The 24,010-nt window shown below is 48.6% G+C and overlaps 1 protein-coding gene across 6 annotated transcripts in view; it reads left to right on the plus strand.

The window, feature by feature from the left end:
- Positions 1–24,010, plus strand: part of JDP2 (Jun dimerization protein 2) — a 42,148-nt gene that overhangs the window by 12,570 nt on the left and 5,568 nt on the right. For all 6 annotated transcript variants that reach the window (XM_024231960.3, XM_063715640.1, XM_002824953.5 and 3 more), the window contains one exon: positions 20,719–20,823. In XM_024231960.3, coding sequence (XP_024087728.1) covers positions 20,719–20,823 — 105 coding nt within the window. The remainder of the gene's footprint in view (positions 1–20,718; positions 20,824–24,010) is intronic.

The following is a 24,010-nucleotide window of genomic DNA, read 5'->3' on the forward strand; positions in this document are numbered from 1 at the left end:
TAATGCTGGGGCCTGGTGTGGTGGACGATGGCCGCCATTACAGCCGGGTCTCACTTTTGCTGAGCTAAGCCCTAGGCACGGTACTGAGTCTGTTTGTGAAGTACCTCGTTTTCCCTGCACAAGTACCCTCTGAAGTAATTAGTGTTGTTGTTGTTGTTATATCCACATTACAGATGAGGTCAACAGGGCTGAGGGAGGTCCAAGGTCACTGGCTGGGAAATGAGCTCAGGCAGTCTGCCTTGAGCCCAAGCTTTAACCACATGCTGTGTGGCCTCCCATGCCTCTATACCCCTTCCAGGCTTCTAACCAGAGCTCTGTTGAGCTGGGGAGGCTGGATGAACCTGGCCCCAGAATGTTCGATCATTTTGATGACATTGCCCGATGAGTGCTGAGCCCTGCAGTCCTGCAGCCTTATTGTCTCCTAGTTCCGAGAGAGAGAGAGAGAGAGAGAGGAGAGAGAGCGAGAGAGCGACCCGGCTGAGCCGCTGTGCAGGCAGCTCTGTCAGAGCTGGTTCTTGGGTTGTTCGCCTTGCAGAGGCCAGCAGTCTCCTGGGCTCTGTCCAAATGCATGGAGCAATTCAGTAAAAGAAAATGGGAGGAATTAAGTTCAACGACAGGTTTTGTGAATTATAAAGTGCTTTGTGCTGATGTCATTATTATTACATGGTCAACACATGACGTTAAACAGTTTTGGTGCCAACTGCTTGCCTGCAGTCCGTTTGTTCAAGCCATATTTGTTAAGCATCTACTATGTGCTGAGCACTGCCCCAGGCACTGGAAACAGAGCTACAGATAAAGCAGTCAAAGCCTTACATCTCTCGACGCTGTATATTGCAGTGACAGCATCCAAAAGTAAGCAAATTAATACACAATATATAAGGTGAGTTAGTGGTCAGCACCATGAAGAAAAATTAAGCAGACCAAGGACGTGGCAGTGGCAAGACTGCTCATTTTGATGGTTGGCCAGGGACCCTGGGAACGTCATTTCCTGGGTTGTGGGATTTTTAAAGCTGTTGCTTCTTTCTCCTTTCTTTTCTAGTATTCCCTTTCAGAACAGCTTTGCTCTCTGGCTTTCTCCAGAGCTTTCCTTCCTTGACTTTTCCTCTGTAACCCCTCACAGCTGGACTCCTCCACCAACCAGTCCCTATTGGCCTGAAGATCTTGGCCCTTCCCAGGTCATCTCCCAGCGAGCTGTGGCTGTGGTGGTCACACCCTGCCTCTGGGTCTGGAATGCATTTTCAGTTGGGAGGGGAGGGAGGCCCGAAGCCCCACCCTTGCACACACACATACACACACCAGACACTTACTAATCAACCTGCTAGACAGGACCCCTCACCCTCTCGCCACCTCTCGGTGCTCTAGAGGGGACTCAGGAGTTCAAGGGAGGCTAAACTGGATGACCTTTCAGGAAAGAGGCTGCACACTGTCGTTAAGGGGCAGGAGTCGGCCTGCAGATGAATCTTGTTCACAGGGTGGTTTGCTTTTTCTTTCTTTTTTAACAAAATCACAGTGTGGTTTTCTTTTTCTTTTTTAAAAAATTGAATGAATTGCCATATTTAAAAGTCAGGAAATGTGGACTCTCTGGCTTCTTTTAAAAAACCAGAATATCTACCCACTTAAGGCCACACCCTTATACACAACAAGAGGTTGGAGCTAAGGAGCAGATGCCTGCTGTATTTGTGTACAGCCTTGAGTTCACCGCAGTCCCCACTACTCACTGATGTCTTACCCCCAGCCCACTTCACACCGTCTGTGTTGCCAGCCTGATTTTGAGTCTGTGTCCCATGTTTATGTCCCACAGACCTTGCTTGTTTGTTTGAACATTATGAGCTGTGTCAACTTGGTAAGTCACTTAAACTTTCTATTCCTTGATCGCTCTACCTCCCAATTCTTATCTCCAGCCATTGTTCATTAGGTTTTGCTATTTCCGAATTTCATTGACTTCAGGCAGAAAAAAAGAAAATACAACAAAAATCAAACCAATCATTCCCAAACGTGGCTGGTCATCAAAACACCTTGGGAAACTTCTTAAAAAATATAAATTTCCAGACCCCACCCGAGGCCCATGGAATCAGAATCTCTGAGGGTAGAGTCCTGGGAAGCTGTATAGCTAGTAGGCTCAGAGATGACTCAGCTACTTTTGGGAATGTGACTCTATGTGGTTTCTTCCTCTCCTCAGGCTCTTCTGATCCTTGTCAGGGAGCTTTCTGAGGGTGTCACCCTGAGGAATCAGTGCGTACGTATCATCATGGACTGCCCTTTCCAATGTAGGGCAGTTTCCTGTGTGTATTCCACATGGGGACTGCATCCGTGTCCTCATCATTTTCAGAGCTGGAGAGGAGACTTAACTGTCTGTGGATTTCACATTGGCGATTTCCCATCTTCTCCCGGGTCCCTGGAGAACATTGAGAGGGTTTTCCCCTTTGGATGAAGTGTGAATAGGAATCCACGGACCAGAGAGCGGCCTTGGAAGCCATGTTCACTCAGCCCCAGGTGGTCTTCCCAGACTTTGTTCATAACAGAGACCGAGACGTGCATCCATGTTTAGCCTGAGCAGAAAAAGTTGCCCCAAACCAGCTGATGTGCTGGGTAAATGTTGGCCTAAGCACGCTTGTGTTTTTAGTGATTTGAAACGTAAAGGCAGCCCACTGACATTTTTTAGCAAGCTTTGCATAATTGGTTTTTAATTGTGGCTCTTTGGAATAGCATTGGCCTTCTTCCCCCTGACTCAGATGCTTTTTTTGTCTCATACTTGTTTGGCAGAGAGGTCCAATCTGTCCTCTCTTGGAACAGAATCTCCCAACTCATCTTTGAAATCTGTAATTTCCACTTTAGTTCCGTTACTTTGTTAGCACATTTTCGAAAGCTGTTAGCTTAAAAAAAAATTAAATTTGAGGGAGAATGAGTGATAGTTAAAGGCAGCTATGAGTGTGTTTAACATTGGCCCCTGTGGTGCTGAGTCTTATTTGATACCATATCCAGAGCATTCACAAGGGTTCTGAAGCTTTTATTTAAAATCAGAAGTTTGTCACACCCACTGTTATCCTAGCACACGATCCCTTGGAGAGGTGGTGGTGAGGACGTGGCTGGATCTCTATGTCCTTAGCAGAAATCAGACACCTCTGAAAAGCTCAGGAAATCTTACAGCTTCTTAGGTTTTCTATTAATATCTTAAAGTGAGGATAATAATAATACCTACCTCTTAGTGTTGTTATGATTTTTTTTTTTTTTGAGACAGGTTCTCACTCTGTTGCCCAGGCTGGAATGCAATGGCATGATCTTGGCTCACTGCAGCCTTGACCTCTTGAGCTCAAGAAATCCTCCCACCTCAGCCTCCTGAGTAGCTGGGACTACAGGCACATGTCACCATGCCTGGCTAATTTTTGTATTTTTTGTAGAGATGGGGGTTTCACCATGTTGCCAGGCTGTTTTTGGACTCCTGGGCTCAAGCGATCCTCCCATCTTGGCCTCCCAAAGTGCTGAGATTACAGGCGTGAGCCACCAAGCCCTGCTGTTGCTATGATAATGAAATGAACTAATGCTGCTAAAGGTTTCACATGATGCCTGGCACTTAGTAAGACACAGATGTAAGGTAGGCTTGTGACTCACTTTTCAAATGTGTTGATCGTGCAAGGTAGTTTTTATAATTGAATCAAAAACCTGTTTCTTGGGCTTGTATTGACCTGAGGGTATTTTGCTCTCGGAGATGGTGGGTGGTCTGAGGTGTTGCGGGAGCAGGGCACATCCAGGCATCCTAACCAGAGGGGCTACTTCTGGGGCCTGGGAAGAGCTCTGGGCTTGGGTGCAAGTTCTGGGCTCAAAGTCTGGCTCTCTCGCTCATTCCCAGCACAACCTTGGGAAAGTTAGCTCGTTTCCTCATCTGTAACAGGAGGAAATCCAAACTGCCCTTTCCAAAGTAGTGCAGTTTCCTGCACATACTGCACATGGCGACTGGATCCACATCCTCATCATAGAGCTTCATCGCGAAGATGAAGTGAGGTGCTGTGTGAAAGATGACCTTGACTGCAGTGCAGTATGTCCGTACATTACCTTTGTTAGAGACTGACTCCATGTGTAGTGAACTACCTGTTGTGACAGCACTGACCTTTCTAAAGTGTTAGCCTATGACCTGGGTTTCAGAGAAGCAAGCAGACTTTCCAGTTTCTGGTTGTTTATGCAGTTTAGACGCAGCTGGAGTTTTAGTTATCATTACAAACTATAAATGAGAAGGCTCTTCAAGCCTCTGTTTTCCCCTAAGCTGCCTTCTGTGACCCCTTATCTTGTTTCCTGTGGTGTTAATGACATCATTGGATTCCCATCAACCATCAGTTTTTTAGCAGCCTTAAAAAGGGCTGTCAACTCTTCTGTCAATCCTACCATCTTACTTTGATGTTTCCAGGTCCACTGGCAACATGGACTCAGAGTTGGGAAACTGAGTCCTCTCCTGGGTGAGGCTCATCTGGCTGAACAACTGTGAAGCCATTTAAGTCTTTTTTCCTTCTACTGTGCCCAAAAGGCGCAAGGCAACCTGGCCTGAGGTTGGAGCGTGGAGATCTAGAAGAACTCATGGATGGATTCAGGCAGGATGTGAAAGTGCTGGGAGTGAGGGCCTTGGCCTCCTCTGGGTTTAGCCACCCTTCCAGGTTGTGTACAACCTGCCATATGCTGGGGCTCATTGACTGTGCTCTGCTCTGTGGCTACAGGGTCCCCTTTTACTGAGCGTAGTGCATGTGTATGCTCTGACAAACTCCTCCATGGTTTGCCTCTGTAGTCCTCCCTACACCCTACCAGCTCCCCAACCCCCGTGAATAAAAACCCTTGCCTTTTTGGAGGCAATGTAGCAAAGCAGGACTGCTGCATTGGAATAGTTTGGCTCTGGAGAGTTCACTAGATGTTTGAAATTCAGTTTCGTCCCTTGTAAAAATAGGGGAAATAGACCCCCACCTAGTACCTAGTACCATATACATACATTATCTCAAAATGGATCAAAGGCCTAAATGTAAGAGTGAAAACTAGAAAACTCTTAGAAGAAAACAGCCATAAATCTTTGTGACCTCAGATTAGGTAGTGGTTTCTTAGATTTTACGCCAAAAATAAAAGCAACAAAATAAAAAAATAAATTGGACACCTTCAAAATTAAAAACTTTGGTACTTCAAAGGACACAAAGTAAAAAGAAAATCCACAGAATGAGAGAAAATTTTTGCAAATTGTAGATCCAATAAGGGACTTGTATCTAGAATATATAAAGAATGATTACAGCTCAATAATAAGACAAATAACCCAGTAGAAAAATGGGCAAAGGATCTCAATATTCATTTCTCCAAAGAAAATATATAAATGGCGACTAAGCACATGAAAAAATGCTCAACATCATAGCAATCAAGGAAATACAAGTCAAAACCACAATGAGATACTACTTTGCACCCACTAGGATGACTATAATGAAAAAAGAGAGATAATAATAAGTATTGGTGAGAATGTGGAGAAGCTGTCGTCATGAATTGATCGTGGGAATGTAAAATGATGCAGCCACTTTGGAAAACAGTCTGGCAGTTCCTCAAATGGCTAAACAGAGTTCCCATGCAATCCAGCAATTTCACTCCTACATATATACCCAACAGAAAAGAAAACATGTCCACACAAAAACATACATGAGAGCTTATAGTGGCATTATTCATAATAGCTCCAAAGTGGAAGCAGCTCAAATGTCCATCAATTGGTGCATGAATAAATAAAACATGGTCTATCCATACAATGGATTATTATTTAGCCATAAAAAGGAATGAAGAACTGATACATGCTGTAATATGGATGAACCTTGAAAACATTATGCTGGGTAAAAGAAGCCAGCCACAAGAGACCACATAGTGTGTGGTTCCATTTAGATGAAATGTCCAGAATAGGCAAATTCATAGAGACAGGAAATAGAGCCAGTACCGTGGTTGCCTAGGGGTGGAGAGATGGGAGGAGTGGGGAGTGATGGCCAAGGGATATGAGGTTTCTTTTGGGGATGATGAAAGTGTTCTAAAATTGATTGTAGTGATAGTTGCACAACTCTGGATATAATACAAGTTGGTGAATTGTATACTTTAATGGACAAATTGTATGGTATGTGTGAGTTTGATCTCAATAAAGCGCTTTTAAAAATGGAGAATAATAATATCTGCCTTACAGGGTTGTGGGGAGGCTGAAAAGGAATAATGTATGCAAATCCCCCAGTGTGTAACAATGTTCCAGAATTAGTAGCTAGGATTATTAAAACCCCCTTTTAGACCAGCGGCAGTGAAGAAGCCTTTTTTCCTTTTTATTGCTAGTATCTATCCAGGGGCAAGGAGAATAATCTGATAGGATTTAACATAGAACTAAGGAGGATATATGGTATAGAACAGCAGTTTCTAACTCCGACTACTGATTAGAATTCCCTGGAAAGTCTTTCAAAAATATTGATCCTGATTCAGTTGGTCTGAGTGGGGCTGGCAGGTGTTCTAACCTGTAGCCATTAGCTGAAAACCCTGGTAATCCAGTTAAGAAACCAGCCCAGTTCTTTGAAGGAGCGAGGACATCTGTGTTCAGGTCAGAAGTCATACACAAGCAATGCACTTTATAGTTTGCAAACTTCTTTTGTAGACATCATCTCTGATCTGTTCCAACAACCCTATGAGGTGGTGTTAGTAGTATGAGTTGTTAGGGAGCTGACGCTCAGAAGATTAAGTCACTTGCCAGGGTCTCATTTTTAAAGCATAATTTTATCTATTATTAAAAAAAGGCAAGATCCACACACATGCTCATACCTATTAGTTATCAGACCTAACACCTTGGAGAGCACTGCCAAGGTGACAGCTGGTGCCAGGTTAATCTATTTTACATAGACTTCAGAACAAAGCTCTTCCTGCTACTTCGCATTAACTGATGAGCATCCTGAGAGTGGAAAGCAAACTGATGAGGCACTATCTATTATCTATGTTTTTATTTTTCTGAGATGGAGTCTCACTGTCGCCCAGGCTGGAGTGCAGTGGCGTGATCTCGGCTCACTGCAACCTCTGCCTCTGGGGTTCAAGTGATTCTCCTGGCTCAGCCTCCTGAATAGCTGGGATTACAGGTGTGTACCACCATGCCTGGCTAATTTTTGTATTTTTAGTAGAGACGGGGTTTTGCCATGTTGCCCAGGCTGGTCTCGAACTCCTGAGCTCAAAGTGATCCACCTGCCTTGGCCTCCCAAAGTGCTGGGATTACAGGCATGAGCCACTGTGCCCGGCTAGCTAGCTAGCTATCACCTACCTACCATTTGTAACTAACTACTAAACTGAATGCGCAAGAAAAACAAAAGATGGGAATAATTTGGATACGAGATTATTAGAAACCTGCAACTATCCCAGATAACATCTGAGTTAAAGGTTTTGCACCAGCCAAAACACATCTTTTTGTTCTCATTGAATGACTATAATAAGGATATGATGCAATTGTAAGCCCTTAAGTAAAATATATACCGCCTTAACCTGTTGAGTATTTTGTGGTATCATTTGAACAAGATGTTTCTGTTGCCGAAACCAATGGATGCTACTTAAAGTGGGGATCAGCATCTGGGAGCTTGTTAGAAGTGCAGATTCTTGGGTCTTACCCTAAACATACTGAAGCACACTCTCTGAAGGCTGGGGCCCAGAAATCCATGATGCAATAAGCCCCCCAGGGGATTCTGATGCTCTCTGCACATGTAGAGCATGTCTCCATGGTCACCCCTTCCAGCTCTGACTGGCCATGATTCTATCTGAGAATGGTTAAAGGATCTAAAACCACATTTTTCTCAACACCTATCTCAAGCTTCCTAGGTGGATCCACCTGCCATTGGATACTCATTAATGCTTATGGTTCCCCGAATCTGTGTAAGGCAGGGGTTGCTTTCTGAGTCAGCAAACACCTTAGCGTTTCCAAACCAGTTATTTCCATGTCTTGAGATGCTCAACATTGCCACATCCACGGCCTAAGGGACTTCCCAATTAATTACACTGCCGAGCTTGTCAATAGGCTGGTTCCTTCATTGTTTTAGAAGGAAGAATCAGAGAAGCTGTTCTCATGCCAAAGGAACCCTCATTTGCTGCCACTGACCCAGAGTTCTCAGCAGTTCTGGTCTGATAACTGAGGATCCACTCCTGTCCCACTCTATCTGCCTCAGTGTGGCAAAGCCCTTTCCATACCTTCTCTCTGCACCTAAATTGCATCCCTCTCCTTAAATAAATCACTCTTGGTAAAACCCCTCTTCCATTCTCCGGGCCAGATATCCCTGGCTGTGAACCGTTTGGCCCTTTCACCTCGGTGGGGTTTATATTAGCTGGTGTTCAGTATTCTTGATGGGGAAGTTGCCTTTGCTGGGAGATTTGTCTGTTATCTGTGCCTTGTGCTTGAAAGAAATTGGATGAAATGCATGTTTTAGCCACACACCCTGCATACAGATTAAATGGAACTGCCTTGGTAGAGAATAATTAAGCCAAGGACCTTGTTTTTCACCTTCATGATGAAAGACAAATGACTTCCAAAGGCTTTAATAAGATGGCACTTGAAATGTTCTCCTACTTTGGCCAGCTCGGGACTTTCAGAACAGCCTTGTTCATAAATATTCTGTGCAACGACTGCATTTTCATTTAATTGTAGATAGAGTCATTTTGCAGGAGCTCTTGTCTCCATTTTTGACCCAGTGTAATCAAGGCATATTACACCATTTGTTGTTGTTAAAGAGTCAGTTTCAGCTGTATTATTAACTCTTTGAGAAGAAGACAGATTTTTCCCTGCCAGATGCATTCTGCTTCTCACCAGTCTTTTGGGGGTGGTGAGGGTCTTGTGGGGGCCACCATTTCTCTCCTTTTCTCATCTTTTGAAGTGACTGTCAATTGGACAAGAAAACAGATTGATTGCCTAGTGGGAAACTAGACCCCACTAAATCATAAATATGAAATGGGCCTGAAATAGACATATTTCAGCAAAAGACATCCTTCCCCAAATAGCTCTTCTCCAGCAAAAGGATTTCCTAGCAATCATCATCTCTTTTTCTCTTCAGTGTTAGGTTTTCTGTCTATGCCAAGGTGATTTTTCCTGTGTCTCCTGGATTCTTTCTCACTTTTGTAATAACAGTGTTTGCTCTTTCCTTAGCAAAACCGGCTGTAAATGGGTGTCACCCTGCCTAGCTGGCTTTCTCAGGCTTTGTTCCAAACACAATGCTGTCTTTTCTTAGCCATGGAAATGGGGCTGTTCTCCACTGGTGTTTGAGAGAATGGCCTTTTCCTATTCAGTTCATATAAACCAGCCTCACACCTCGGCGGCCTATTGTTTTTGGGGTTCTCTTAATGCAGAAGAAGGTTTTTACTATGGACTAGGGGAGTTGGGAGGGCCCTAGTCAGAGACATGCTGCATCTTGCTGAGATACGAGGAGACTGAGGAGTCAGTTTGGAAGGATCCACCTGTGGGCTCTGAAGCCCCACAAAGATTGTAGGGTGTCAGGCTTTCAGTTCATACAGAAGGTGTCCCCTACCTCTTTCCAGAAAGCAGTAGCCTTCCAGTTGGTCCTGTCACTGTCCGACCCAGGACCTGGGCACACTTATTCCCCTTCTCTGACCTTGAGTTCCTGGCCTGAGGATGCAGCCAGGATCTAGGGTCTCTGGGTCTTCTCAGTTGCAGAATCTAAGGCTGGAGCTTAGTTTGCAGCCCTGCTTCCCACACCGTTTCCTGCAGATGCTGTGCACACGGAGCAATGGCTTATCCACCCGTGCCCCCAGCCATGGGAGCCGATTGACTCATGTTGGCAGGTGGAGCCATTGCCTCTGCCAGCTCTTGTTCAGAGCCTTCGCCTGGTGGTTGGCTGAGCTGATTGGAGTGAGCACAGCGTCCAGTGTGTGGGTTTGTTCACAGGTGAATGTACTTGATTACATCCTGGTGTTGGGGGCAGCTGAAGTGAAGTGGAAAGAACCCTGGACTTGGAGTCAGGAGTGTCTGGGTTCTTGCCCAGGTCACCAGCTCTGTGGATCAGGCCTCCCTTCCTCCCTAACCACGCAAGGTGCTGAGCACACAAAAAGTCAACAAGATGCAGACTTTGCCCTCGTGGAACTCCCAGTTTAATGGAGGAGTCAGAAACTGAGAATAGAATATAATACAGTAGGGGCCAGGATACGCTCAGAGCAGAGGGACACCTCCTCAGCCTACAGGGCATGAAAATCAGGAAGGGCTTGCTGTGGGAGGTGATGCTCTAGCTGCATGTACAGGAGACATGAGAAGTAAGCTAAGGGGACAGCAGGGCAAAGGCATGCAGGCCAGGGAAGTGTATGGTATATAGCACCTCAGTGTTTCAGGAGCATAGAGCGGAACCCTGGGATCGACAGGTGGTAAGACCACAGCAGGTGGGGCCAAGTCCCAGCAACCTCATTTGACATAGGAGCTTGGGCCTCATCCGGAGGGTAAGGTGGACAGTAACTGGGCCAGATTTGCATTTTAGAAAGATCCTTCTGATGGCTGGGGTGGAGGATGGTTGTGCAGGATCTGGAGGCCTCCTAGGGGGCTGGGGCAGTGGTCAAGGAGGGACAGTGGGCCTGGAAAGTGACAGTGGGGGTGGATGGGGGGAGCAAATCTGACGAAGATTTAAAATCTAGAATTGGATGGCTGGTGTGATCAAAATTGGAGATAACAAGAGGGACGGGGGTGTGGGGAGGCAGGTAGTGAGCCCTCAGGGACATCCACATTGAGCATCTGGCCCAGCTGGCACTTGGATATTTGGGTCTGCAAATCTAGATTTGGTTGGCATTAGTGTATGGGTGGTGGCTGAAACCACGTGAGTAGATGAAAATGGAGATCCACAGGCCATGCATATCGAGTGAGGAGAGTAGCAGGCCAAGGATGGGACCTGGAAAACAGCCTGGAAGGGATGGGAAATAGCAGGAGACTGGAAAGGCAAGGTCAGTGGATGGGCAGGTGCGGGGGAGCGGGTCCAGGGCATGGAAAATTCAGGAAAGAGGGATGATGCACAGTCAGGCAGAGCCTCCTAGGAGGATGGACCGAGCAGTGTCATCTGGGCTGGTCTGTGAAGACCCAATCCCTGTCTTGAAGAGCAAGCCATTTCCTTCTCTGGGACTCAGTTTCCTCGTCTGTAAAATCTAGGGATTAGCCTTGGTGCTTCCAAGAGCCCCTGGCACTAAGAGTCTGTAAAAGCAGAAATTTCTTTTTTCTTTTTTTTGAGACAGTCTTGCTCTGTTGCCCAGGCTGGAGTGCAGTGGCACAATCGTGGCTCACTGCAGTCTCAACATCCTGGGCTCAAGCAATCCTCCAGCCCCAGCCTCCTGAGTGGCTGGAACTACTGGTGTACACCACTGTGCCCAGCTAAGAAACTTCTTATAAGAAGTTAGGGGGCACCCTTCCTACATCCCACCCCTTCTCCCCTCAATCAGGCCCACGCTGCCTTTGAAGGCTGAATGAACAAAAACCCAGAGAAGTCAGAGCTGGAAAGGACTTTGTGGAGATTTTAGTCCAGCCCACCGTGTGGAAGGTAGCCTGATGGAATGGAGTCAATCCCTGTCTTTTCCCAGCTTGGCAGCCTCGGGCAGACACTCCACCTCGCTGAGCCTCAGTTTTCTCACTTGTAAAATAAGGCCCCTGAGACCCACCTTGCAGATGTGTTTGAAGGTCAGTGAGAAATGGGAGCTACTTGTGCTTATTAAAGATGAGCCCCAGGACCTGAGAGGTGACCTGATTGACTCAAGGTCACAGAGTAGGGCACTGTGGTGACCAGAGCCCAGGCTTCTGAGGACAAGCCCGCTAGGGTCAGCTGACTGCCAGAGGTCATAAATCAGCAGCCGTGGGCCAGTGCAGCCCACAGATGTGTTTTGTTTGGCTCATGCGGTGTTCCTTTCAAAATGGAATTTGTTGCTGACATTCAAAATTGGGAGATTCTACTTTAAAAATTTATATTTTCTTGAAAACTTGGAAGAATTAGCAGCACAGAGCCTGCATCCCACTGGGGCTAGTGTCCCCTCCCGTGGCAGGAGGGGTGGCCACCGCCCCATCCAGCCCTCCTCCCTCACTAATGGTGAGTTACTTGCTTGACCCCTGGGGTGATGTGAGTCTGCGACCCCAGCCTTAGACTGACGATTTGTCTTGAATTTTCTCCTAAAGCCCTGCCCGCTGTTCACTGAAACAGCTCAGTATTTCACAGCTGAGGCCCAGACCTTGGCCGCTGAGTAAGAAGGCCTGGCAAGAGACGGGAGAGACAGGAGGGCAGAGAGTTTCCAACAGCTCAGCCCCATGGGGGATGCTGGGAGGGCCTGGCCCCTGCAGGCTGCCGGGGGTCAGCAAGGGAGTTGGCTGAGGGCCCCTGGGGTTTCCTCATTCCTCCCTCCTGGAGTGGGAGGAGGCTATGGGCCTAGCCGGGCAGGCTGAGGTCTTGTCCCTGAATTGCCCTAGTTTGTTGATGGGTGGTGGGGGAGTGGGGAGGGACTGCAGCCCCTGGCTCAGTGCAGCCCTGTTTATGTAGGGGAATGTCTGGTATGTTTGGTATTTGGGTGTTTACTTCCCAGGGTGCTCATGGGTCCCTGGTGTTGAAATGTGGCTCCTCCATGCAGGGGGGGCCCTGGTGGGCCTGGCTGGCTGTGCGAGGCCCGAGGCTAGATTTGGAGGCTGCGGGGCTGTTACTCCAGGCCTGCTCACTGGCAACTCAGCACGCCCTGAACACCCCAGCCTGCTCCTACCTCTCCGCAGTACTCCTTTCTGTGCCGCATTCTGCCTGGAGGCAGGCCAGTGTGCCGCTGCTGCAATAGCACCGCCTCCGCCTTGCCTGGGAAGGAAGGCAGGGAAGCTGGCATCACCGAACTCTTCCTGTGCTCCTGGCTCTGGGCTGGAACTCAGTCCTCATTACTACCATGTGCGGCAGAGCTCAGTACCTTCCTGTACAAGTGAGGAATGGAGGCTCAGAGAGGCCAAGTAACTTGCCCAGGAGCACACAGCCGGTCTACAGCAGAGCTTCTGGAGGAACTCAGGTCTTAAAGACCACCCCCCAACCCCACCAACCAAAGCTCACACTGTCAACTCTGATGCCACAAGTCTCAGATTAGCCTGGTTCTGTCTGCCCAGGCAACAATTCTTAGTGAGACGGAACCCTCAGACTTGGGCTATTCTGGTTAGTGCTAGGGTTTTTTGGTTTTTCTTTTTTGTCTATTTTCGCTTATCACTTCCTTTATTTCTTTGTCCATGTGAGAGTTTCTGTATTTTCAGCGCCTTGGGTTGAGAATGTAATTTCTCTTTCTCATTCTGTCTGTCTGTGGGTCCTGCAAGCTATGTTTTTGAAAACGCTTATGAAAAGTCAGAATACAAAATCACATCTGGGCTGCTGTTTGTCACGGTGGAAATGCCGCGCAACCTGCAGACGGGGCCTGAGAAACACGGAAATGGGTGAGGGTTAGGCCCGAGAGGAGCTGGTGACGTCCCCTCCTTTAAGCCCCCTCCTTTAAACCATGGAGCTTGAATGTTACACTTTCATGTAAATTGTGCAATAACGTTTTTTAAAACATGTTAAAAACTTCTAACTCTAAAGGCAGTGATCATGCTCAGACCACCCACCCCTTGAAGAGCAGGACGTGCTCAGGCCCTGCGTCCCAAAGACCTGGATACAAATCCTGCGCTGTCACTGAGCATCTATGCAGCCTTGATATTCTTAGTTTCCTCATCTGCAAAAGTGGGGAAGCTGATAGAGCTGTGCTGAGTGACTTACTGAGATGGCAAGTTAAATGTAGTTAATTTAGTTAATAAACACCCATTCTGTGCCATGCTCAGCTCTGGTGGCTAAGTGACAGTGGTGAAGGTGATGATAGACTGAGATATTTATACAGATTAACTATGAATAGATTAAGGTTCTCATGGGAAACTGACAACGGGCAGGCAAACATGCATGTGAAAAAGGTAAGTGCTGTTAGTGAACGCACCTTGAAGGAAATACACAGGGAGATGGTAACAGGACAGGGCTTTTAGTTTGGGGTGGTCAGTAAAGACGTCAAGAAGTCGCAGCAGAAGGAGCAGCAAGTACAAACCCGGGGGACAGGGAAGAACTTGTCGTTTTGAGGGAGAGGAAGAAGGCCCGTTGTTGGAGTTGAGGGGTAGAGGAGGGCGATGTAGTGGAAGGTCAGAGAGGCAGGAGGGGCCAGGTTTTCTTGGTTCTGTGGGCCACATGTGACGGAAGCTGTTGGAGGGTTGCAAGCAGAGGAGCTGACTTGTGTTTTAGCCAAGGGAGAGCCCTTAGGAGCCACTGCAGTCGTCCAGTGCAGAGGCGACGAGGGCTTGGACCAGGCTGGAGGCAGCAGGGATGGAGAATGTGGTGGATACCTTAGAGATGTATTTTGCAGGTGGAATCATTACAACCTGCTAAATGGACTGTGTGAGTCCTTAATCGGCTCCAGGGTAAACTTCTCTGGGCACACAAATCTGCGTGCGCGTGTACTGCATGCAGATCCTGATTTAGTAGGTCTGGGTGGCCTTGAAGACTGCATTTCTAACAAGTGCTTGAGTGAGTCTGATTGTGCTGTCGGCCAACCACACTCCACAGTGCCTGACTCCTGGCAAACGTCCAGGAAGTGCTCGCTGTGGGGATGACCACGAGCCCTGTAGGAATCTCTCAACTGTTGCTGTCATTGACTCCTGCCTGCGGGCCCTGGCTGGGGCCAGGACTGGGAGTGGACTTATGTAAATCACAGAGATAGATTCATACACGGGATAGTCTTGTTTGCCCTTCCCGTTTTACCCTGCTCTGTGCCCCAGGTGGCCCATCTCAATGGACCACATTACCCAGGAGTCCTTCCACTCTGGCTTCTGGTTGAACTTGGCCATTAGGAGGCACCAGCCTTGGAAAAGAATTTGGATATTCATTCCCCTGATCCCTCCCTGCTGGGCACCTGTTGGGCAGTGGCTGTGTTCCTCTACCAAAGAGCACAGCTCCTGTCTGGTGACCCTCTGCCATGGCTAAGTGACAGCTCTGCCTGGGTTCCAATCATCACTCCTGACTCTAGCCCCTTCAGGCCGGAGGTGTTTGTGACTCCACTGCTGCTGGTCCCAAGTTCCCTAAGCTCTGTCCACCCTCTGTAAGTAGTTCCCTCATTAATTTCCTTTAAATAAACCCGTTTCCTGCTGGGAGCCCCTAGTCCAGGGGCTTTGGTACTGACCGAGGTGACCCACCTCTTCCTTTTATTGGCTGCTGCTTAAGGGCCCTTCCGCATCCAGGCTCTGCTGCTTTCTCAGCGGTTTTAGGAACATTGCTAAGGGTGGGATTTTGCCCCTGATCACTGGGAACCATCTTCAGCTCCTCCATTAGCCCCTGGCATCACCTGACCTCCAAGGGTAGAAGCTTGGTGTCCCAGGCATCTTTCAGTGGCATGTGGCAGAAACCTTCTCAAACTCCCTTCAAGCCAAGGGAGGAATTTTCAGGACAGATTCATAGTCCCAATGACAAGGAGCATAGTCAGTCCTCACCAGGGTGGCATCAAGAGGACCAAGACAGCATCTTTCTCTGTGTGTCTTCTGTCTGTCGACTGTTCCTCTGTCTGTGCCGTTGGCTTCTGTCCACATCTCTGTATGTTTCTCTCCCTGTGGCGCTGCCTCTGTGTCTCTCTCTCCCCTTCTTCATCTCCGTGTTCTGTGTGTTTCTCTGCCCCACTGTCTCTGTGTCTGTCTGCCTGTTTGTCAGGAGCACTCTGTCTCAGGGCCTGGTGAGGTGAGCAAGGCTGGGTGAGGTGCCCGGGGGCATGGCATGTAGGGAGGTGCTCCCTCTTTGGTGCTGACCCTGCACTTGCTTAAATGTGTGCCTTGGGCATCCCGCCTGCTTTCCCCTGCTCCAGGCCCGGCTTTTCTCTCCATCCCCCTTTCCCTCTCTTTGCCTGTTTCTTTGTCTCCCTGACCCTCTCTTGGAGCTGAGTGGTTGTTTCTCTCTTGGCACATGGTCTCTGGTCTCTGCTCACCCAAAACTTTACAGCCCGATCTTCCTGCCTCCCCGGGCCTGTGGCTGAAGTTGGTTGCCCGGCCCTGCATGACCCCTCAGTCCAGCACTCAGGATCTCCCAGTCCAATTTAAAATTCCAGGAGAGTGAGTACAGCTCGGCTCAGCCGTTCGTGCCTCATCCAGTCAGCTGTGGCAGGGGCTTGAGAACAGGCTGTCTGAGGAGGGGTCTGGGTGAGGCAGGGCTGCTCCGCATGAGGGCCCTCTTGGTCCTGAGTCCCCAAGTCTCTCCATCCAATGTGAAGTGTGGCACAGCAGCACCCCTCACTGCCGGGACCCAGATGGACTTGCCCTTGGACCTTCCTGGGAAACTGCAGGAAAACAGAGCCAACACTAAGTTTGAGAACAGGGAAAAGCATGCTCCCCTCCCACCCTCAGCCCGCATCTCATGGTTCTTGAAATGTATTGAGCATCAAGCTGCCTCCTCTTCAAACATCCTGGTTCTTCCAGCTGTATCTGCGGAAACAAATCATTATCACCCAGTTTGGGGTTCTGGTTTCAGATGTCAGAGCCGCGTATGGTACAAATACTCTCTGCCGTCTTTCTCCCACACATGGGCAAATGCTTTAGAGAATTCAAGAAGCACCAGGAAGGAGGAGGCAGCAGCCCTGACTCTGGGGATGAAGGAGCCCCAAGAAGGGCTGGGGAGAGTCTCCAAGTGGTCCCTGTCTAGGGGGTGCAGATGGCACAGGCCATGTTAGCTGTGGGGCATGAAGGCAGAGGGGATCTGCCAAATGCCTATCTCGTTTCTGGTAGCGCCTTAACAGCTGTTTTCTACATCTCTAGGCAGCTCTTAAATAGCAGCGCGAGGATTTAGGGGTGATGCAGCACAGTTTCAATGGGGAAGGTGTGAGGATGGGGCTTTGGGATCACATCTTGCCTCATTGGGAGATACCAGCCAAGGTTGGGGGCATGGGTGCAGGAAAGGCCTGGGGCTGGGCTTGGAAGCTGGTGGTGGCTGTGAAACTGGGGGCTCTAGGTCTCAGCACACACCCTAAATTTTTTCCTGGCCTGCTTAGGGCTCATGCAGAGTTGCCATAGCTGTCAGGGGCCTGTGCCTCCAAATCTAAACTCTACCTTCAGCCAGTGTGCTTCTAGGGAAGGCAGGCTCCAAGCTTTGCTGGCCTACTACAAACAGAGAGAAGAGGCCACCCCGGCAGAGAAAGCTCCCGTGAGCGCTGGGGAAAAGGCCATGCAGATGCAAACACGGGTGATAAGTCACTTTGTAATGAAAGAATCTAAGCCTGTAGCATCTCTCTCTGGAATCCTGAATTCCATTCATTCATCTGAGTGACATTTGTTGAGCCCCTCCTGAGTGCCACGCGCTGTACCAGGTGCCGGGAATGCTCAGGTCCGGTTCTTCAGGCTAGCAGGGAAAACAGGCACCCACACAAACTGATGCCTGTGGTGGGATGCGATGGAGACTCCTACAGTGCTGTAGCAGCACCAAAAAAGCAGCGGATTCTTTTTCTTTTTTAACTTTTAGGTTCAGGGGTACATGCGCAGATTTGTTATATAGGTAAATTCGTGTCACGAGGGTTTGTTGTACAGATTATTTCATCACCCAGGTTCTAAGCCTAGTAGCCAATAATTATTTTTTCTGATCCTCTCCCTCCTCCCACCCTCCACCCTCAAGTAGGCCCCAGTGTGTGTTGTTCCTCTCTGTGTGTCTATGTGTTCTCATCATTTAGCTCCCACTTATTAGTGAGAACATGCAGTATTTGGTTTTCTGTTCCTGTGGTAGTTTGCTAAGGATAATAACCTGAGCTCCATCTATGTTCCCGCAAAGGACGTGATCCCGTTCCTTTTTATGGCTGCATAATATTCCATTGTGTAATATGTACCACATTTTCTTTATCCAGTCTATCACTGAGCATTCAGGTTGATTCCATGTCTTTGCTATTGTGAATAGTGCTGCAATGAACATACACATGCATGTGTCTTTATGGTAGAACGATTTATATTCCTTTGGGTATATACTCAGGAATGGGATTGCTGGATTGAATGGTGTTTCTGTTTTTAGCTAAAAGCAGCTGATTCTATCTGGGGAGTCAAAGGACCCTTCCTGGAGGAGGTGATGTTTACTTTCGAGGTTGAGTAAGAGTTTACCAAGTGGGAAAGGAAGGATATCTCACTCAAGGCTGAGAGGGCCTGGCTGGCTTGGAGAAGGGTGAGACATTTGGACTAGAGGGTGATGCAGGAGGGGATGAACGTGGCTGGAGAGGGGAGGAAGAGCAGCCCCTGACCTGGGCCTCAGCCTGGCCCAGTTGATCTCTTAAACTTTCTTCCAGCTCTGAATCTCTGCATTGCTGCTAAAGCAGCTTCTGTCTGCTTGTGACTTTCTGTGGAATAAGACCCTGTGCAGGATGAGGGTAGGGATTGAAGCCTTGGAGGACAGAGGTTGGTTGCTCAGGGGACGACACAAGGCCTTGCAGTACCCAGGCTGCACACATCACCTTGGCAGTTTGTGGGCAAACCCTCCTGGCCGAAGGGAGATTGCACCGCCAGCCACTTCCTCCAGTTCCTTCCCTCTGCCTGTCGTCACGGTTACCTTGGCCTTGTTGGGGGTGAGGTTAAGGTTGGGCGGAATCAATTTCAGCCAGGTTTCTATTTTCCCAGATGCAGGTCAGCCAGAGGAGCTGTCACTTCTGGTTCAGTTTCAAAGAAGGCCAAGGGACTGGGAGGTGCTTGGGTGTGGCGGTGTTGATGAGGCGCCTCTGCAGTTGACTCCCAGGTGGGGTGGGAGTGGGGCAGGGAGAAGCTCAGAGGTGGTGAGGAGGCAGAAAGGGGGCTGCCCTGCCAAGGCCTGTGCTGATAGCCATGGTGCTGGTCTCGGGCCCAGGCCCTCTGTCCTGAGCCCCCAGAGCATGCTGGGAGTGTGCAGGGAGAGGTTGTTTATTTTCCTGGCCTATAGCCCTTTGGGCTGAGACCTTGTTCCAGGCCTTGGGCTGCCAGAGTCACCCCCCGCACCCTCCTCCCTGGCTGGAGAAGTGAGAGAGTTGGCAAGCCCAGGACAATCCAACGGCTTCTCTAATGGCCTATGACTGTGGTCTGTCCCCAGCCCAGCTGGTCCTGGGTGTTCTTCAGATTTTCCTGGTAGATTACCTACCAGGTAGGTAGGCAAGAGGCAGCAAGAGGTGCCACATCAAAGTGCTCCTGACGGACTGGCGCTGTAAGGGCTGGTGGTCAGGAACAGGGTGCTTGAAACCAGAGAAATCTGAGTTTGAATCCTGACTCTGTTTTGTAGTTGGATGGCCTTGGGCAAATTGAACTATTGAGCCTCAGTCTCACCATCTGTAAAATGGTACAGTAATAGTAACTTCCTCATAAGACTTTGATGGTGAGGATTAAATGACATGTGTTTAAAGCATTTATCAAAGTAGGCAACAAATGGCACCTCTTGTTATTATTACTAATGGAACAATGACAACAGCAACTTTGATTCGAAGTCTGTGCTAGTGGGCAGTGAGTCTCCTTCTCCCCATTCCAGGGGTCCTATTTCATGCATGGTGATTTCTTAACATGTCCTGAGGGAGAAGCAAGCCCAGAGACTCAGGAGGCCCCTTGCTTGTGCCCCAGGGTCCTTCAGCTCTCCCACAGGTGGGCATCCTGGGGGAAAGGATTAAAGCCAGATGAGGAGGCTGGGGAGACTGTTAGTGACAAGAGGAAATGGATCCCAGCATTTGGAAAGGACCAAGAAAGGAATATTGGGTATGGAGGAGTGGGGAAGATCTTAAATCCCAACAGAAGGTAAGAGGAGAGGACAAAGATAGTCAAGGAGGTGCGAAGGTGGCAGTGGAATGTGGAACCTGTGTCCATGCCCAAGGCGTTTTTAAAGGAAGTGCCTGGGAACCACTGGCCTGGAAAATTGTACCCAGAGGGCTTGGGCTGGGCAAAAGAAAAGGCCATCACCGCCCATTGGGTGACACCTCTGTGTGAGTAGATTTGCCAGGCTCCTGAACTCCTTATCTGGCTTTAATCCTTTTCTCTGCTTTTGCATATTCTTCCCCCAGAATGCCCACCTGTGGGAGAGCTGAGGGACCCTGGGGGCAGAAGCGAGGGGCCTCCTGAGTCTCTGGGCTTGCTTCTCCCTCGGGACATCTGAACCCGGATATCTGTCTTAGTTCATTTTGTGTTGCTATCACAGAATACCACCAACTGAGTAATTTATAAAGAAAAGAAATTTATTTCTCACAGTTCTGGAGGCTATGAAGTCCAATATCAAGGTACTGGTGTCTTGTGAGGGCCTTCTTGCTGCATCATCCTAGGGCAGAAGGTGGGAAAGCAAGAGAGTACAAGAGAGCAAGAAAGGGCCAAATTTCCTTTTATAACAAATCCCCTTTTCTAATAACAACATTAATCCATTCATTAATATTGGTACTAACCACCTCTTAAAGGTGTCACCTCTCAACACGGTTGCATTGGAGATTAAGTTTCTAACACTTGAAGTTTGGGAGACACATTCAAACCATAGCAGAATCCCTGCCCTTTTGGGCTACTGACTCCTCCCTAGGATGCTCTGAGATGATCCCTGGACTGGCTGGGAGGTATTTCCAACTCTCCAGGCAGTGGGCTGGCAGAAGTGATCACTTGCTCACTGCTGAGATGTGGGTTAGAAAGGTGAAGTTGTCCCTCTGTCTGTGTGTCAGGACAGAAACTGTACTCCAAGCCTGCCTCAATGTCTAATCAGTGGCTCTGTGCCCTCACAGCTAGATGAGGAAGAGGAGCGAAGGAAAAGGCGCCGGGAGAAGAACAAAGTCGCAGCAGCCCGATGCCGGAACAAGAAGAAGGAGCGCACGGAGTTTCTGCAGCGGGTGAGCTGACCGGGTGGGTGGGGAGGCCTGCCATTCCTTGGAGTGAGCTTGTGTACTCTGGACCAGGAGAGGCCATCAGATGTCTTTGTAGTCAGTGAGCATCTGCTGGCAGCTGCCAAAGCAGCCTTGGCTCCTCTGCTCTTTCCTACCTCCTGTTTCCTCCCCAATCTCTGAACCAAGACAACCAAGGGCAGCCTTCAGCAGTTCCTGCCCACACAACCCCCGGAAGCCCAAGAAGGAAGGAGGAGCCAAGTTCCCCTCCACTGAGGTTAGACCCTTGGTGCTGATTGACCCAGATGGCCCAGGACTGCCACTATCTATTTTGGTTCCCTGGTGGCTACCAAAGTTGTCTAGAGTGGGTGCCAATGAAGCTAGGTAGTAACATCCTGAATGTGGGCACTGGACACAGCCTCTGGCCTGGCTACCTCTGCACAGAGAAAAGCTCCTTCCCTTAGCTGCAGGTGTCTTATCCAGCACTGCATGCCATCTGGCCAGCCCCTCAGCTCCACTGAAGGTGACCTCCAAGCTCTTTGCTGCTGCCTCTGGGAATAAGAGGTCAGCTCTGCATGCAGAGGTCAGCCAGGGGTTGCTTTTCCTCCTGGCCCTACCTGCCCTTTCATTTGGAATGTGCCAAGCAGGATGTTTGTTCTTTTTCTCCCAAGTCCTGCCTCTTAGAGCTTCCCTGCATCTCAGAAATGGTGGCTGGCAGTGAGGGAACATGACCAGAAAGCTAATCAGTCCAGGCCAGGAGTCTCTGGTCTTTCCACCCCTAATCATTGGTTCATTGCTGAATAATAATGATAATATATAATAATAACATAATGGGGCAGGTCCTATTCTGTAAGTACACAGTAACTAACAATAGTTGCCACTATTTGTAAAGTTGGATGCTGTGCTGAATGCTGTATGTACATTATCTCATTTTATTGGGATAATAACCATATGAAGTGGGTACCTTCATTAGTCTCTTTCTACAGATAAGGAAACTAAGGAAGTGTGGGGCTAAGTAATTTGCCCACGTCTGCTATATTGGCATTCATTCATTCGTTTGCTCTTTTGTTCATTAATTGATTTAACAGGTATTTTTAAGCATTTACTAAATGTGCATCCCTGTGTTGGGTACACTGGGGGCACACAGGAAGGAGCAGACATGGTCCTCCTGTGGGAACTGGAGAGACAAGGCTAGATTGGCCTGGTGTTCTTGGACTCTGGAGGGTCTATGGGCATCTTCTCATACTTGCAACAAGCAGAGAGCTATTCTGTGGCCATGGGTGTAGACGCATGGGGCCGTGGATCTACCTCCAGGCTGTGAGTGTCCAGGGCAGGGAATGGTTATTGTAGACGGGAGTTAGACTCCTGAATCTGGGAGCCCATTGGAAGAGATGGTGCTACAACATTGGGCTGGGAATCTTCAGGAAGTTTCTAAGACACGAGCCTTCAAGATGGATGAGGTGTCACATACCTCATTTCCAGCACCGAGTGCCTGCCATGAGCAGAGCTGGATGAGAAACAGCAGGGACTAGAGAAGCTTCACGTGAGATCCCTGCCTTCAAGAGCTTGTCAGCCAGTTACCAGGCAAGATACGCCCTAGCGGACAGCATGTTAGTGACACACCAGTGCAATAAAGAGTTGGTGCCCAATGAATGGCACTCACTGCCCATCACATTCCAGGAACACTAGCTGAGCACCTACTGTGTGCCAGGCATTTCCTGTGTTTTATTTAATCCTTATAACATTCCAGTGAGATAATATTATTTATCTCCATTTTAGAGACTGACCTGTAGCTCAGAGAGGTCAAGTTACTTGGCCAAGGTCACACTGCTAGCGAGTGGTGGGCTTGGATGTATTCATCCTTTGCTGATCCACCCATCCATTTAGTAGGTATTTAGTGAGTGCCTGGGGCACAGAGGGCAGGCAGGCGGTGTTGGCAGTGGGATGGGAGGCAGCAAATAAGGAATAGTGACTTGTGCGGAGCATTATGTCAGGCAAGCCCGGCGAGCTGTGAGAACACACAGCAGGGGCCCTGTCCTGGTCTAGGCTAAGGAAAGGCTGCTTCAATTCAGACATAAAAGAGGAGTAGGAGCAGTTGAGATGGAGGCCCTAGAGGGTTATGAGGAATGGAAGGGCCCAAGCAAAGGCAAAAGGTGCTGTTTAAGGATGTGTTTAAGACATTGAAAAGGATACCAGCTGGAGTTTAGAGTACCAAGTGGTGGGGTGGAGAGGCAGGCAGGGCCCAGATCCCTCATAATAGGGTGACGCTAGATGCTGGGTTGCCTGAGGCATGCCCAGTCTGTGCCTGTTGTCCTGGCCTAATGATTAGTAGCCCCTTCCTTCACTCTCACAAGTGCTGCGCTAGGATGATGAATTATATGGTCATGGAGAGCCACTGAAGGGCTGCAGGAGGGGAGACGCACACCTTCAAAAGATCCCTCTGGCGGCAATGTGGGGCACAGATTGAGGTAGAAGGATCAGTTTTGGACGTGTCATGTTGCAGACCTGCGGGATTCTCTCTTAGTTTATTTTTAATAGGTAAAATACAAGGCTCAGAGATACATATATTAATTGTTAATAAATATTAATTATTTAAGCAAGGGGATATATACAGTTGGGACAAATATCTACAGGCGGCCTTTCATAGCCAAGGGTTCTGCATCTGTGATTCGACCAACAGCAGCTCAAAAATATTCAGAAAAAAAAGCATCTGTGCTGTTTATTCCCCAAACAATGCAGCATAGCAGCTATTTACATAGCATTTACATCGTATTAGTCATTATAAGTAACCTAGAGATGATTTAAAGTATACGGGAGATGTGTACAGGTGATATCCAAATAACGTGCCATTTTATGTAAGAAACTTGAGCATCCTCGGATTTTGGTATCCTCGGGGAGTCGTGGGACCAATCACCCATGGCTACTGAGAGACAACTGTATATATATTATAGGTAAAAAGCCACCGTCCCACCCTTGACCCCTGGACACCCAGATCCACACCTGGAAGATTCTTACTGCATCTCAGGGTTTGCCTGCCTAGACTAGCCGAGGCCCTGAACCCCGGGGAAGGGGCAGGCCTTGGGAGGGGTCAGGTCCGCACCCTGCAGGCTCTGGTGCTACCTCAGTACCTCCTCCGTCTGCAGTCAGGAGCAGTGGCCCTGAGGCTTATGCCTTGTATAATGCTGGCAGCTTCTGT

The sequence above is a fragment of the Pongo abelii genome, chromosome 15, assembly GCF_028885655.2.
Source record: "Pongo abelii isolate AG06213 chromosome 15, NHGRI_mPonAbe1-v2.0_pri, whole genome shotgun sequence".
Classification (NCBI taxonomy): Eukaryota; Metazoa; Chordata; class Mammalia; order Primates; family Hominidae; genus Pongo; species Pongo abelii.